At 46.9% G+C, this 16,090-nt stretch overlaps 1 protein-coding gene across 3 annotated transcripts in view; it reads right to left on the bottom strand.

The window, feature by feature from the left end:
- Positions 1 to 13,891: 13,891 nt before the first annotated feature.
- COL27A1 (collagen type XXVII alpha 1 chain) overlaps positions 13,892 to 16,090 on the bottom strand; it is a 153,262-nt gene continuing 151,063 nt past the window's right edge. For 2 of the 3 annotated variants that reach the window (XM_059889056.1, XM_059889057.1), the window contains exon 61: positions 13,895 to 15,905. In XM_059889056.1, coding sequence (XP_059745039.1) covers positions 15,759 to 15,905 — 147 coding nt within the window. In that variant the 3' untranslated portion in view covers positions 13,895 to 15,758. 3 annotated transcript variants of the gene reach the window in all.

Here is a 16,090-nt window from a genome sequence, read left to right as displayed (position 1 = left end):
GGTGGTTGGAAGATGTCAGTGACTTTTAAAGGAGCTGTGGGCGGGTCCCTAGGACCCAGTTGTGACACAATCCGGCACTCTTGTGAAATGTTTTGCACAAATCCTTCTGTCCTTCCTGCAAAGCCAGCTGTAGGTAAATCTTGCAAGCCTGGGTCTAATTTGAGTCCCTAACCTGGAGGAGTTACCAGGGTCCAAAAGTTTGGACCCGAGTGGTACTAGTTAATGTGTTTAGATAATGATCGAGGGGCCTGTAAACAAAGTCCCCTGTTTTCATTGAATTCCTGTTCTATTAAGCACCAAGACTTAAAGGTAGTCAGTCAGTTCAGTCACTCAATCATGTCTGACTCTGCGACCCCATGGACTGCAGCATGCCAGGCCTCCCTGTCCATCACCAACTTCCGGAGTTTACTCAAACTCATGTCCATTGAGTCGGTGATGCCATCCAACCATCTCATCCTCTGTCGTCCCCTTCTTCTACCTTCAATCTTTCCCAGAATCAGGGTCTTTTCAAATGAGTCTTTGCATTTGGTGGCCAAAGTATTGGAGTTTCAGCTTCAACATCAGTCCTTCTAATGAACACCCAGGACTGATCTCCTTTAGGATGGACTGGTTGGATCTCCTTGCAGTCCAAGGGACTCTTAAGAGTCTTCTCCAACACCACAGTTCAAAAGCATCAATTCTTCAGTGCTCAGCTTCCTTTATAGTCCAACTCTCTTAAAGGAACCACTGTAAATCAAGTGCTGAAGGCAACTTAGAGAGTGTGGTGTATATGGGAATGAGTGGGGGGGGGGATTTAGGGGTAGGAGGTATGGGCAAACATGGGATCAGTCCCAAATGAGTGTGGGGACAGCTGTGAAACAACAAAAGTCCAGAGAGGCCCCAACTCAATCCTGGAGCAGGGACATTTCCAAAAGAAAGGGACCTCTAAGTTGAATGTCTATTTCCAGTATTGAGTGAGTGAGTGAAAGTCGCTCAGTTGTATCCGACTTTTTTCGACTCCGTGGACTATACAGTCCATGGAGTTCTCCAGGCCAGAATACCGGAGTGGGTAGCCATTCCCTTTTCCTGGGGATCTTCCCAACCCACGGATCGAACCCAGGTCTCCCACACTGCAGGCAGATTCTTTACCGTCTGAGCCACCAGGGAAGCAAATGTATTGGGTTGGCCAAAAAGTTCACTCGAGTTTTTCCCTAGGATGTTACAAGGGATGAATGAATATTTTGGCCTATCCAATACTACTTAAACCGCCTCTCAGAGAAGGCGATGGCACCCCACTCCAGTACTCTTGCCTGGAAAATCCCATGGACAGAGGAGCCTGGTAGGCTGCAGTCCAGGGGGTCCCGAAGAGTCGGACACGACTGAGCAACTTCACTTTCACTTTCATGCATTGGAGAAGGAAATGGCAACCCACTCCAGTGTTCTTGCCTGGAGAATCCCAGGGACCGGGGAGCCTGGTGGGCTGCTGTCTATGGAGTCACACAGAGTCGGACACGACTGAAGCGACTTAGCAGCAGCAGCAGCAGCAACATCTAAAACAGGAAATGGTCCCTGTGTTTTCTCCACTCCCTGCTGGTTGATCAGGGAGCTTGCCTTTCTTTTTACCCATATGTTCCCAGTCCTGGAACAGTGCCCAGCAAGGAGCAGACATTCAGTATAAACCATGGAATAAATAATTCCTCTGCTCATTTGCATTTCTATGTGATGGAGTCAAATCTTTATTTGTATAAATAGATTCCAAAAATATTATTATGATAGGCTTACAATTTTGTATTCTTATTCATTTCATATATTTGCATAATTTTTCCTGTGTCAGTGTAGTCAGCGGTTGTAGTTTGAATGGATGAATAGTCTTCCATTCACTTCCTGGATTCTAACTTCCATAAACATGTCCTCTCTTTATACCTAGAGCATTTTATTTTATTTTTTTTCCCAACTTTATTAAGATGCAGTTGCCTATAGCATTTTAGATTGTAATTTTTCCTCTGAAGATATATCAGAGACCATCCAAATTTCTTTCAAGAGAAAGAAAAGCATATGTCTTTAAAAATACAAGACTTTAGTGATATTTAAAAGCTCCCCCCAATAAATAAAAATAAATAGCCCCCAAGCTACAAACAATTCAGGTATCTGTCAAAAGGAAAATGGAAAAACAAACTGTGTTATTTTTATACAATGGAATAACACTTAGCAACAAAAAAAGAATGAACTGCGGATATATACAACAACGTAAATGAATTCCAAAAACATGCTGAACAAAAGAAACCAGACTCAGGTTTCCCTGATGGTCCAGTGGTCGGGAGTCCACCTGCCAATTCAGGGAACATAGGTTCAACCCCTGGTCCAGAAGATCCCACGTGCAGTGGGACAAGTGAGCCCGTGTGCCACAAGTACCGAGCTCACTCTCTAGGGCTTATGCTCTGCAACAGTGAGGAGCCCGCACACCACAGGGAAGAGTAGCCCCTGCTCACTGCAATTGGAGAAAGCCCATGAATAGCAGCAAAGACCCAGTGCAGCCATCTCCCCCCCCCCCAAAAAAAAGAAAGGAGCTAGACTCAACAGCTCAGGGACTGGACTTCCCGGGTGGTCCAGTTGCTAAGACTCCATGCTCCTGATGAGCGGGCCCGGGTTCCATCCCTGGTCAGGGAACTAGATCCTACATGCCTCAGCTAAGAGTTCACCGGCTACGGAAAATCCCGCACACTATAACTAAGATCCCAGCTGCTGCAGCTAACACTCGGTGCAGTCAAATAAATAAACATTAAAAAAAAAAACTCACCCAGCACACAGACAGTGTGACTCCACTTATGTGAAGTTCTAGAACAGTCAAAACTAATGGTAATGGTAGAAATCAGATCAGTGGTTGCCTTGGCAATTTGCCCAGGGACCCGAGAAAACTTTTTGAGGCAGATGACCATGTTCTCTATTTTCATTCTGGTGGTGGTTACACACGTATTGATATGTACATTTGTGAAACTCTTTGAGCTGGAAATTGAAAACGTGTGAATTTTGTTGTATGCTGTGCATGCTAAGTTGCTTCAGTCGTGTTCGATTCTTTGCAACCCCACGGACCTAGCCCACCAGGTTCCTCTGTCTATGCGATTCTCCAGGCAAGAACGCTGGAGTGGGTTGCCATGCCCTCCTCCAGGGGTCCTTCCCCACCCACGGATCAAACCCATGTCTCCAGTGACTCCTGCATTGCAGTGACTCCTGCTTTGCAGGGGGTTTCTTTTACCATAGAGCCACTGGGGAAGCCCTTATTGTATGCCTAGTATACCTCAATTAAGTTGATTAAAAAAAAAAAAAATTCTCCCCCAAAAGAGAGAAAGCAAAACCATGACAAATCAAAAAGCACTAACAACCTTTAATGCTGTACTGATATGGCAATGCAGAAATGAGTCTCTCCCTCCACATCCTTGTCAGAACTAGAATTTCCCTTCTTTTTCTGTTTTTATCAGCTCAGCTAGTGTCTTGAACTTGCATTGCTTTAACTGGAGTCTTGCAAACACGATTGGAGCGCTTCAGGAGGGAACAGTGCAGGTAAGGGAGAGGGTGATACAAGAAAGATCAAGACAGTCTATGTGACTGGAGCCTGTGATAGGGTCAGAGGGATGGAGGCTGATGCTGGGGGTGGTGCTCTTGGTTGGAACCCAAGCTGCAGAGCGTGGAAACCAGGCCGAGGAGTTTGCAGTGTCCTCTGAGGGCACTGGGGAGAAACAGAAAGATTTTAAGTGAGGTGTGTGCGGAGGGGTAATATCAGATTTGCCCTTTAGAGAGAGCCCACTGTCTGCAGTGAGAAGAACAGGGGACGGGGAGGACAAGCACAGGAGAACGAACTTGGCAGAGCAGCTGGGCAGTTGCAGTGGTCCAAGTGTGAGATGATGGAAGTAGACAGTTTCAAGACACTATGTAAGGACATGCTGAATGCCATGTGGGCACACTGCTACCATCAGACAGGGGTCCAGTGAGGTTCTTACCTAGAGCCCAGATCTTTCCAGGTCCCCACATGTCACACACGTGGACACACACACACACACACGTTCATGCAACAACACACAAGCACCTCTGTCACTTGGGATCTGCCGCCTGGTACTGCACAGGGTGACCCATAACCCTAAATGCCTTTTGTCACAGCCAACCATGTTCAGAGCCCAGGGGAACAAGTCTTCCCATGTTCTACTCTCTCCCTGAAACACCAGGTGCTCTTCCCAAACATCCCGAGGTTTTGAAGGTGATGCTACTGCTGACAGGGGAGATAGCAGCAGGATTAGGATGGTCCGTGTGGCTGGAGCATGTGATGGGGTCAGAGTCATGGAGGCTGATGCCTCCATCCCTTCAGACCCACTTCCGAGTCCAGGGAAGATTTGAGTGGACTCAGAGGTAGTGAAACCTAGCAGGACCCTGCAAGGCCCTCCCAGGTAAAATAAAAACCCCTCCATTTCTTGTTGATAGAAAGGAAAAAGGGGGGTGTGGTCGGAAGGCTTATGTCTCCTAGGCCTTCTCTGAGTTCCAAAGAGCAGGCTCAAGCAGTTAATGATTAGGACAACATGGACACAGGACTCCTAGTCCCTCCGGAAGGGATGTAGATAACAACTTGATGTTTATCTTTGAGTTGTTTTGCAGAAACTAAGACCTGTACCCAGGTGGAGGATGGGGACGACATCCTGACCATGAGCACGCAGACCCCAGACTAGTTGGAAGCAGAAAGCTGATGATGGAGATTTCTGAAACAACCCCCTGTTACCTCCCCACCAACCAATCGGAAGAAGATTCACAAGCTGATCACGCATCCTACACCTCTCTCCTTGTCACCCTTCCTGCCTCTAAAAACCCTGTGCCCCGGCCAGCTAACCAGATGGACTTGACACAGGTCTAAGCCTCCATTTTCCGTGTTGGCACCTCCTCGATGAGCTTTCTCTGCTCCAGACTCTGATGTCTCCATTTGACCTCCCTGTGTGTGGGGTGTACGAGCTTGGATCTGACTACAGAAAAAGACAGATTAATTAACTTTCTCATTCCTCCCTCTCTGCATAAAGGCCATACTTTCTTACCACATTAGCCCTTGCTTCCCAATAGTAACGAGAAACCACTGTTTTTTTTTTTTTTTGCAACCCGTGGTTGGGGAGGCCCTCCTGAATTAGAACTGGGCAATATTTGCAACAGTTGCATGTGGTAGCCAAGAAATATTTTGCAATGTGAAATCATTCACGTTCCTCTTAAATTCATGTATAGGTAGATGTAACACACATTAGGCATGGATCTGATTCTTGGCGTCAGCTGCTCAAGGTTGAATGTTAGCATGGTGAATGATTTATAGCTTTACAAACTTTTGAACAAACCTTAACCCATTGATTAAATTTCCCAAATGTTAATTTTAAAGAGTCAGTTTTATTTAAAAGCTTTTGATGTATAATGTTTAGTTATTTAGAACAGTGGTCTGTGGGCCTTCATTTGTTGATGCGCAAAAATGCTAGGGTCGCCCCCTGTGTGGGCAAAGGGTGAACAGGGAGGGCCAGTAAATAGCAGGACATGGTCTTTCTTTTGTCCAGAGCAATTCAGCTCCGGCCTAACCTGCATGCCTCCTGAAGCAAAACCATAGATAGTGAGTGTGATATACAATAAGTGCCCTGCATACGAAGCTGCAAATTGTGAACATGTGTTCCATCAGCATCAGGCGTGAAGTTGCAGCTTGCCCTCCGTCTCCTAAGATCCTTCAGCTCTACCATCTCCCACCTCTTCTCACCCCTCCAGTCAGTAACTCTTGGCTGTTCATGCGACGCCAGCCCCTGTATGCCAGCTGCTGTACTGTATTACTGTACTTTTCAAGGTACTGTGCTGTAAGATTAAAAATGTTTTATTTTTTGTGTTTGTTTTTATGTGTTATTTGTGTGAAAAGTAATATAAACCTACTACAGTACAGTACTATACAGCCAATCGTGTTAGCTGAGTACCTAGGCTCACTTTGTTGGACTTACGAATATACCAGACTTACAAAGGCACTCTCTGGACAGACCTCATTTGTATGTAGGGGACTGACTATAATAAGAAACATATGTTCGATCTCTACCTCCATTTCTGGTAACACAGGTCATAAAAACTCCTGGGATCTCCGAAGTGATACTTGTCTTTTTGTAGACGAACGAGATGTCCCTTGGCTGGGGGTTCCTGGATACCCTCAGAATGGGGACTGACTTTGTGATTAGAGGGTTGAAATTTTCAGCTCCACTCCTTCATCTCTGGGAAGGGAACTGGTGCTGGAGATCGTCTTGGTCACTAATGACGAACAATGATTTAATCAGCCATGCCCAGGTAAGGGTGCTTTCAGTGAAGTCAGAGCAAGGACATGTAGAGGTGCTGGGTAGGTGGCCAATCCAAAGACGGCCTGGAAGTCCTGTGCTCTTTCCCACATACCTTGCCCTGGGCATCACTGCTATCTGACTATTCCTGAATTGTATCCTTTTATACTAAACTGGTAATCTAGTAAGTAAATGGTCTTCTGAATTCTCTGAGCTGTTCTAATAAATGGTCAAACCCAAAGAAGGGGTTATGGGAGTCTGTGATTTAAAGCTGGTGAGTTGGACGCACAGGGGACCCCCTGGACTTGTGACTGCCATTGCATTGGGGACAGTCTTGTGGGTCTGAGCCCTTAACCTGCAGGATCTGATGCTCACCCTGATTAGTGTTGAAACTGAGTCCCCCTAAATCCAAGTTTACCAAGTCCTTACCAAGTTTATGATGAATCTATCTATCCAAACGTTTATTTCCTTTCTTGTTCAACCCGTTTCCCTCATAACTGAGGGGTATCAAAGAAAAGGGGAGATTGAAACTGAGCAGGACCTGCAAGGTCTTTGCACCTTTCTAAGCCTTTCCTTGAGTTCCAAAGAGCAGGCTTAAGCAGTCAGTAAGTGGGACAATATAGACGCAGGACTCCTAGTCCCTCCAGAAGGGATGTAGATAGCAATTTGATGGTTATCTTTAAGTTGTTCTGCAGAAACTAAGACCTGCACCCCGGTGGAGGATGGGGACGACATGCTGACCACAAGCCTGTAGACCCTAGACTGGTTGAAACCAGAAGGTTGATGATCAAGATTTCTGAAACATCCCCCTGTTACCTCACCACCAACAAATCAGAAGAAGGTCCACGAACTGATCTCGCATCCTAAGAGCCTCTCCCCTAACACTTTCTTTTAAAACCCTTGCTGAACGCCGTTGGGGAGGTCTAGTCTTCTGAGCATGAGTTGCCTGTTCCTCTCGCTTGGTGCCTGCAATAAATGCTGGACTTTGCTTCACCACAACCCAGTGTCAGTAGACTGGCTTTGCTGTGCATGTGGCAAGCAGACCCAAGTTTGGTTCCATAAGAGTATCAGAACTGAACTGAATTGTAGGATACCCAGTTGGTGTCTGGGGCTTCCCAAGTGTACAGTGGTAAAGAACACACCTGCCAGTGTGGGGGACACAGAGGACATGGGTTCAATCCCCGGATCAGGAAGATGCCCTGGAGAAGGACATGGCCACCCACTCCAGTATTCTTGCCTGGAGAACCCCACGGACAGAGGAGCCTGGTGGGCTACAGCCCATGGGGTTGCAAAGAGTCGGACATGACTGAGTGACTAAGTACACGCAGTTGGTGTCTGGAAAGTCAGAGAATTGCTTGGTGTGGGAGAAAATCCACACACTTTGTGGCCAGAAGTATGTGAGCAGAGAAGAGAGAAATGAAAATTTCCCTTCCAGGGAGTAAGTGGAGTGCCTCCCCTGGGAAGGAGTGAGTGGTCCTCACCCTTCTCACCCCCAGGCTGCCTCTTGTGGCAGGCGGGGGTGTGTCTCACTCTCCTCTCAAGAGGCCATCCAAGTAGTTTCTCCAAGCACACCCAGCACTCATCCTCACACAGAACAATTTTCTCCACCTTTTTATTAATACATTTCAAGGATGGTTTGGAACCTCCATGAACTGAGGTCTTCAGCAGCCCTCCCCAGCCTGCCCTTCCATCTGTCCCTGGCACAATGTCAAGAGAAGTGTGGCAGGAAAGAGACAGAAGAGCAATCAGAGCAGAGTAGGGTGCTGGTAAAGGAGCTGTCCTGGTTTTCTTGCCGTTCAGTTGCTAAGTCATGTCCGACTCTTTGTGACCCCATGGACTGCAGCCTGCCAGGCTTTCCCAGCCCTCACCATCTCCCGGAGTTTGCCCAAGTTCATGTCCACTGAATCGGTGATGTCATCCAACCATCTTGTCCTCTGTTGCCCACTTCTCCTCCTGCCTTCAGTCCTTTCCAGCTTCAGGGTCTTTCCAGTGAGTTGGTTGTTTGTATCAGGTGGGCAAACTACTGGAGCTTCAGCTTCAGCATCAGTCCTTCCAAAGAGTATACGGGGTTGATTTCCTTTAAGATTGACTGGTTTGATCTTGCTGTCCAAGGTGTTCTCAAGAGTCTTCTCCAGCATCACAGTTTGAAAGCATCAAGTTTTTGGCACTCAGCCTTCTTTATTGTCCAGCTCTCACATTCATACATGACTACTGAAAAGACCATGGCTATATGGACCTTTGTTGGCAAAGGGATGCCTTTGCCTTTTAACACACTTCTAGGTTTGTCATAGCTTTCTTGACAAGAAGCAACCATCTTCTAATTTCACAGCTGCAGTCACCAACCACAGTGATTTCAGAGCCCAGGAAGAGGAAATTCGTCACTGCTTCCAACTTTTCCCCTTCTATTTGCCATGAAGTTATGGGACCAGATATCCTAGTTTCGCCACTTGCTAACTGTGAGACCTTGGGCAAGTTATCTAACTTCTCCTGTCTCAGTTTCCCTAGCTGTAAAGTGGGGATAATAGTAATAAATTCTACTCATTGGATTGTTATGTGCATCAATCTGTTCACATTTAGATGAACTAGATATTAGATGAAACAAACTTGCTTCTAAGGGTTCTCCTATTATAATAATCATCACCATCTGTTTAATGAGAAGTGGGGTGGTGAGGAAGGAAAGACAGACTCCTGCATTATATAAATTCTTCAGTAGATAGCAAGTTACATCCCCCTTCTCAAGATACCAACATGCAAAAATATGTCTCTATTAGATTCACGAAATATCTCCCCACCCCACATTAGATACATGAGAAAACCAGTGACCTGGGCCAGGAAGATGCCCTGAAGAAGAAACTGGCAACTCACTCCAGTACTCTTGCCTGAAAAATCCCATGGACAGAGGAGCCTGCAGGGCTACAGTCCATGGGGTTGCAAAGAGTTGAACACGACTTAGTGACTAACATACACGCAGAGGGCTAAGGTGACATGGTGAAGAGGTGAGGTTTCAATAACCAGGGAGAGGCACCACTCTGAAATGATTCACTGCCTAAGAAAGCCACTTTATATGTATACATTTTATACAAGCCATTTTATACAAGCCAAGGCTGAGCTCTGTGTCTGACAACTATTACGTGACCTGCATGAGCCACCACAAAAATACACCAGCAGAACAAAGAGTCTGAATTAAGAACTTTGAGTCTGGACTGAGGAAATACTCCCCAAATATTTGCCTAAGTCCAGATCCTGTTTTGTGATCTTGGGCAACTTATGTAACCTCTTTGGACTTTAGTTCCCTCGTTGGAAGAGCCAGGGCAATAACACGTGTCTCTGACACAGTGCGTGAGGTGAACACGGGTCACGTTCCACATAGCTCCTGGTTCGCAGAAAGTGTACAAGAAAGTGTAACCGCTGTTATTTTGAAAGGTGTTAATAGGGGTTGAACCATATGAAAACTGTGGACTTTAGAGATCAAAAAAAAAAAAGTTGAATATCATTCCATTTCACCTGGTTCATCCAACTGTTGTATTAATAGGACAATCACCTGGTCTGTGGTTGGCAAGCAGGGAAAGACATGTCACCCCCTTTTTGCTGGGGAAAAATCGAGGCCCAGAGAGAATGATTTGCCCAGGGCCACGTGACAGTCGGGAAGCTGAGACTGGAATCCACCTGCCAGCCTCCCCTCCTTCTCTCCCGTCCCTCTCTCACTTACCCAGCACAAGGCTGCTGGTCATTGTGAAATATGGCTGTCCTTGGCTAAGGCTTGATTCGCTGGGGACAGAGTGAATGCAAGCCTGGGCTTTCCCCTGGGGATGTCCTCCTTAGCTGTGTTGGGAAGAGTTGTCTTCTGTCCCTGACACTTTCTACCTGCCCTTGCTGAGAACAAGCTGGCCCCATTTCACTGGCTTTCCCAGTCAGGTCACAGAGGCCTCCTGGAAGGGAGCCTGTGCCGAGGGCGCTGAGCAGCGTAGCTTTAGCATAACTCCTCTTCTCTTTTCTCTCTGGCCCTTCTTCCTGCCTCTCTCACCCTTTGCATCTTCACGGCTGATGACTCTCCGGAACACAGACTGGGTTGCACCCCTCTGACCTGTCCTCTCAGTTCGGTCAGTTGCCCCTGGACAGCTCCGCTCGAGTGCCCCTTCACAGCACAGACTCCATCTGGCCAACGCAAACCCTGCTCTCCTGTACAAACCTGTGGCTTGTCCTATTCCTAACCCAATACCCCAGGCTTCCCCTGACCCTCCGGTACCACTTTGAATTACTTGTATGCAAGCGTGCTAAGTCGCTTCAGTCATGTCTGACTCTCTGTGACCCTGTGGACTGTAGCCCTCCAGACTCCTCTGTTCACGGGATTCTCCAGGCAAGAATACTGGAGTGGGTTGCCAAGCACTCCTCCAGGGGATCTTCCCGACCCTGGGATCGAGCCTGTGTTTCACGTCTCCTGCGTGGGCAAGCACGTTCCTTACCACTAGGGCCACCTGGGGCTCCTTGCTACTGCCCAGATATGCAGTGCTTCTTTACTTCCAGGCCTTAACTGTTCCCTCTCCTCCCGATGCCTTTCCCTGTCTGACTAACCTCTATTCATTCTCTCTTAGCCTTAGCTTGTGATGATTCATTTTATGTCAATTTAACTGAATCATGGGGTGCCTCTTTGTCAAACATGAAAGTGTATCTAGGATGTGAAAATCTCCAAGCCCTTCCAGACCACAAATCCTGGGCTCCATGGATGGAAGTCTCAGAGTCACCACAGGACAGTGACTCCAGGGGCTCACAGTCTGGGATAGATGCCAGGATGGGGAGGGTAGAGAAGACCCAGCTGTGGACTGATGACCTAGAACCTTACAGCTAGTCTTTAAAACATAAAATCCTAGATATGAGTTCATCTTCTCATGATTTGTTCTTTCTTGTAAATGAGAAGGGCAGAAATATTCTGGTTTCTCCAACATCCCAGGAAAGGAGGAACAAGCTAAAGAAGAAAGGACTCTGAACTGAGTCAGGAGATATGGGTTTCAGGTCTGGCAGGTATAAGTATGTCCCAAATACTGAATGGGACGTGTGTGTGTGTGTGCATGTGTGTGTGTGTGCTCAGTCACTTACTCGTGTCTGACTCTTTGGGACCCCATGGACTGTAGCCAGTCAGGCTCCTCTGTTCATGGAATTTTCCAGGCAAGAATACTGGAACAGGTTGCCATTTCCAACTCCAAGGGATCTTCCTGAGCCAGGGATTGAACCCTTATCTCTTGTGTCTCCTGCATTGGCAGGAGGATTCTTCACCACTAGAGCCACCTGGGAAGTCCTGAATGGGACATACTTACACTAAAAACATACTTACTGTTGATCTGAAATTCAAATTTATCTGTGTGTCCTGTATATTTATTCACTGACTCTGGCTGACTCTATCTGCCAGGTTCTCACTCGCTTCTTCCAAAGCAGGTACTGTGAGGGCTTCTCTCAAGAATCTCACAGGTAAGAATTGTTCACACTGAAGCACTCCTAACAATCACCAAAATATGGAAAGAACCCACAGGTTATCAATGGATGAATGAGTAAACAGAATTTGGTCTATCCTCACAATGAAATACTATGCAGCTGTGAAGAAAAATGCAGTCTTGATCCACGCTATCAGGATGAAACTTGAAAACATTATGTTGCATGACAGCATTCGTTCACAAAAGGTCAGATACCACTAAGATTCCATTTACACAAAATATCCATAGAGGTTTTCCAGGGGCATGCTTCAACAGTATGTGAGCCGTGAACTTCCAGATGTTCAAGCTGGTTTTAGAAAAGGCAGAGGAACCAGAGATCAAATTGCCAACATCTGCTGGATCATCAAAAAAGCAAGAGAGTTCCAGAAAAACATCTACTTCTGCTTTATTGACTATGCCAAAGCCTTTGACTGTGTGGATCACAATAAACTGTGGAAAATTCTGAAAGAGATGGGAATACCAGACCACCTGACCTGCCTCTTGAGAAATCTGTATGCAAGTCAAGATGCAACAGTTAGAACTGGACATGGAACACAGATTGGTTCCAAATTGGGAAAGGAGTACAGCAAGGCTGTATATTGTCACCCTGTTTATTTAACTTCTATGCAGAGTACATCATGAGAAACGCTGGACTGGAAGAAACACAAGCTGGAATCAAGATTGCCAGGAGAAATATCAATAACCTCAGATACACAGATGACACCACCCTTAGGGCAGAAAGCAACAAAGAACTAAAAAGCCTCTTGATGAAAGTGAAAGAGGAGAGTGAAAAAGTTGGCTTAAAACTCAACATTCAGAAAACTAAGATCATGGCATCTGGTCCCATCACCTCATGGAAAATAGATGGGGAAACAGTGGAAATAGTGAGAGACTTTATTTTGGGGAGCTCCAAAATCACTGCAGATGGTGACTGCAGCCATGAAATTAAAAAACGCTTGCTCCTTGGAAGAAAAGCTATGACCAGCCTAGACAGCATATTAAAAAGCAGAAACATTACCGACAAAGGTCTGTCTAGTCAAAGCTATGGTTTTTCCAGTAGTCATGTATGGATGTAAGAGTTGGACTATAAAAAAAGCTGAGTGCCAAAGAACTGATGTTTTTGAACTGCAGTGTTGGAGAAGACTCTTGAGAGTCCCTTGGACTGCAAGGAGATCCAACCCATCCATCCTAAAGGAGATCAGTCCTGAATATTCATTGGAAAGACTGATGCTGAAACTGAAACTCCAATACTTTGGCCACCTGATGCAAAGAACTGACTCATTTGAAAAGACCCTGATGCTGGGAAACATTGAAGGCAGGAGGAGAAGGGGATGACAGAGGATGAGATGGTTGGATGGCATCACTGGCTCAATGGACTTGAGTTTGGGTAAACTCCGGGAGTTGGTGATGGACAGGGAGGTCTGGCATACTGCGGTCCATGGGGTCACAAAGAGCCGGACATGACTGAGCGACTGAACTGAACTGAACTTTCTTCATTCTGTTCTTGTGTTCCTTTTGCTGTTTTCTTGAGGTCTTTTTCTCCTCATACAGGCCATGTCTTGCAAGTCTTTGGACTTGTTCTTCACGTAATCCAAGGAATCGTAAATCATGCCAAAGCCGAGAGACTCTCAAGAGTCTTCTCCAACACTATCGTCTGGCCACCCAAAATGGGTTCTGAATTCAAACTCAAAGATGACACCTGGTGTGGTCTTGTACATTTGGGCCAGTTTCCCACATGTGCTGTTTTAGGTGCTGTTGTCTTTTCAGGGTGAAGCAGGTCGATGACCATGCCTTTTTCTGAAGCAGCCGGTTGCTCATCAACTTCCTGGTTCCGATAGTTAGCGTGTTGTTCATGATGGCAGCTGAGCCTCAAGCCCCTTTCCGCTCTCCTAAGGCACCAGGGTTGTGGTACTGTTACAGCAGCCCTAAGAAACCAGTGGGACCCTGCAGGACCCAACCCCCTCATTCTCAGGCCCTCTCACTCTGAGACACCATATCTCTCCCTGTCCCCTCTCCTTTGGGGGAAGCTGCGAAAACAGGGCACCCCGCCACCCCTCCACACCTCCTCCAACCCTCAGCCATGCCAGAAACTTTCCTCCCGTGTCTTCAAAGAAGCACACAGCCACCGGTGCGTCATTCCATTGCCTCAGTTTTAAATATTTATTTAAAATCCAGAAGGGAGAAACAGAACCCACTTGGGTTTTAACACGTTGACATGTGGACAGAGACATGAACGAGGACAGCAGAGAAATCGAAGGACAAGACAGACGCCGGGACAGAGGCCAGGTGGAGACTGGCGGCCTGGGAGACCGAGCGCTGAGATGAGGCCCGAGCTGCTACAAAAAACGCACTTCCGGGAGCAAGGGGGCAGTGGGCGGGGCAGGGAGACAGGAAGTGGGGGTAGGGGAGGGTGGGCCAGAGTGAGGTATTAAATAAGGAAAATCAAATCCAATTCCCAAAGAGACACAACTTTAGAAAGAAAAAAAAAAAAAGAGAGAGACACAAATAGACTTTCACATAAAATTTCCCCTTCTATAAAAATAATTCCATAGTTAAAATGACCTCAAAAATCCAACCTGGATGCTGACTGGTTCACTGATACAGGACAATTCAGATTACCCTGGTGAGCCCTGCCATGCTGAACTCTGAGATTCCCACAACAAGCCTTTCTCCTGCGCCCACATTTACACTTGGAGTTAGCAACACTGGGTTTCTACAGAATCGAATGACAGTGAAAAAGCAAGAGTGATGACTGTTATCTTGGAAGGATAAGCTCCAGAATGGAAGACCTTAGGAGATGGTCTGTGCTTTCATGAGATGGGTCCGTATTTACATTCCACCTCCAAGGCCAGTCCTGACCCAGCGCCATTCTCCTCACTGGTTTCTTCAAGGTCGAAGCTCAAGGTCAGGACTCCCCAGTCTAGATCACGCCATCCAAGATAAGCTAACTTCCCTCCAAGACCAAGAAAGGCCAAAATAAGATCCTTCATGCTCAGGCCTCCCCCTGCCTTCAGAGGACAAGCATTTTAAAGTCCATAAGTTAAAAGGTAAATCTTTCCTACTTCTGTTTCTGGTTGTTTTTTGTTTTTTTGCTTTGCTTTTTTTTTTTTTTTTTTTTTACTTTTACCTTCTTTCCCCACCTCCTTAACAGATTACCTGATGAGCACAAGGGTGACATTAGGGAAATTTTAAAAATTCCCTGAACTTTGTCATTTGGAGGAGAGAGAAAAACGTGGATGATACCTCACATCTAAATGTTTCTTCAAAGCCTGTGGCAGAATGGTAGCACCTTCAGAATCTTAAATAGAGTTGCTTTGTTTTTTCCTTAAAAAGATCACATACACTACAAGACAATTGTGAGCACCAGCGATTTCACAGTGGGAGGTAGCAGACATGGGCACCCCCGGCCCCGAGGATCTCACCTCTCCCTCTCTGGACCCATCGCTTCCCACCCCCTGGCTGCTCTCTCCCCTTCTCACCTCCTTCTCAGATGAAAAAAAAAAAATTGTAACGCACCTTCTTTGTGTTTGTTTAAATAATATATATATACTTCTTCCTTTCCTTTTCTCCTTTTTTCATGTCTCCTCTCTAATATTGCACATCAAAGCTCCCCGGCAGGGACCAGCTGACAAGATGCCCCCTTCTCTCAAGCTGGCTGGAAGGTGGGGCTCTTTGGGCAGGAAGCTGGGCAGGGAAGGAGGTGGCCGCAGAGCTGGGAGACAGGCCGTGGGGCTCAGGTGGGTTGCAGGCCCAGCTTGCTCTGGCCGGCTCTTTGGTTGGTGTCTGGGGCTGAGTTGGGATCAGCTGTTCCCAAGGACACCCCGTGTGTTCTGCTACCCTTCAGCCTCTTCCGCTGGGCAGACAACAGCTGGGGTCTGCTCAAGGATCCCTGGGCAGGTGAGCTGCCTTTCCTGGGCCCACCTACCCCTAGGTACCCTCCCTTTGCCTCTTTCTCCTCTTCCCTCCTCCTCGAGGCCTAGAGGAGCCAGGAGGTCAGAGGTCAGAGGAAGCATGCAGGTCCAACTTCGAGGCGGTACTGCTTCCCTGATGAGGCGGGAGGGAGGTTGTCCACGCCGACAATGGGCAGCTGCTGGGGGTCCTGGGTCCGGAAGGTGAAGAGCGTCTGATGCCAGCGGCCATCCTGGATCTGAGGGTAGAGGGAAAGGGGTACACACATCCATCATGGTCCTCATCATGTATGACGTGCCTTTCCCCATCATCTTTCTTCTTCTTCTTAAAATATTTACTTTCTTTTTGGCTGCACTGGGTTGTTTTTTTTTTTTGCTGTGTGAGGGCTTTCTCTAGTTGCAACAAACAGGCGCTACTCTCTAG

Source organism: Bos taurus, chromosome 8 (assembly GCF_002263795.3).
Source record: "Bos taurus isolate L1 Dominette 01449 registration number 42190680 breed Hereford chromosome 8, ARS-UCD2.0, whole genome shotgun sequence".
Taxonomy (NCBI): Eukaryota; Metazoa; Chordata; class Mammalia; order Artiodactyla; family Bovidae; genus Bos; species Bos taurus.
The sequence above is the reverse complement of the archived record's forward strand: the minus strand, read 5'-3'. Positions and strand labels throughout refer to the sequence as shown.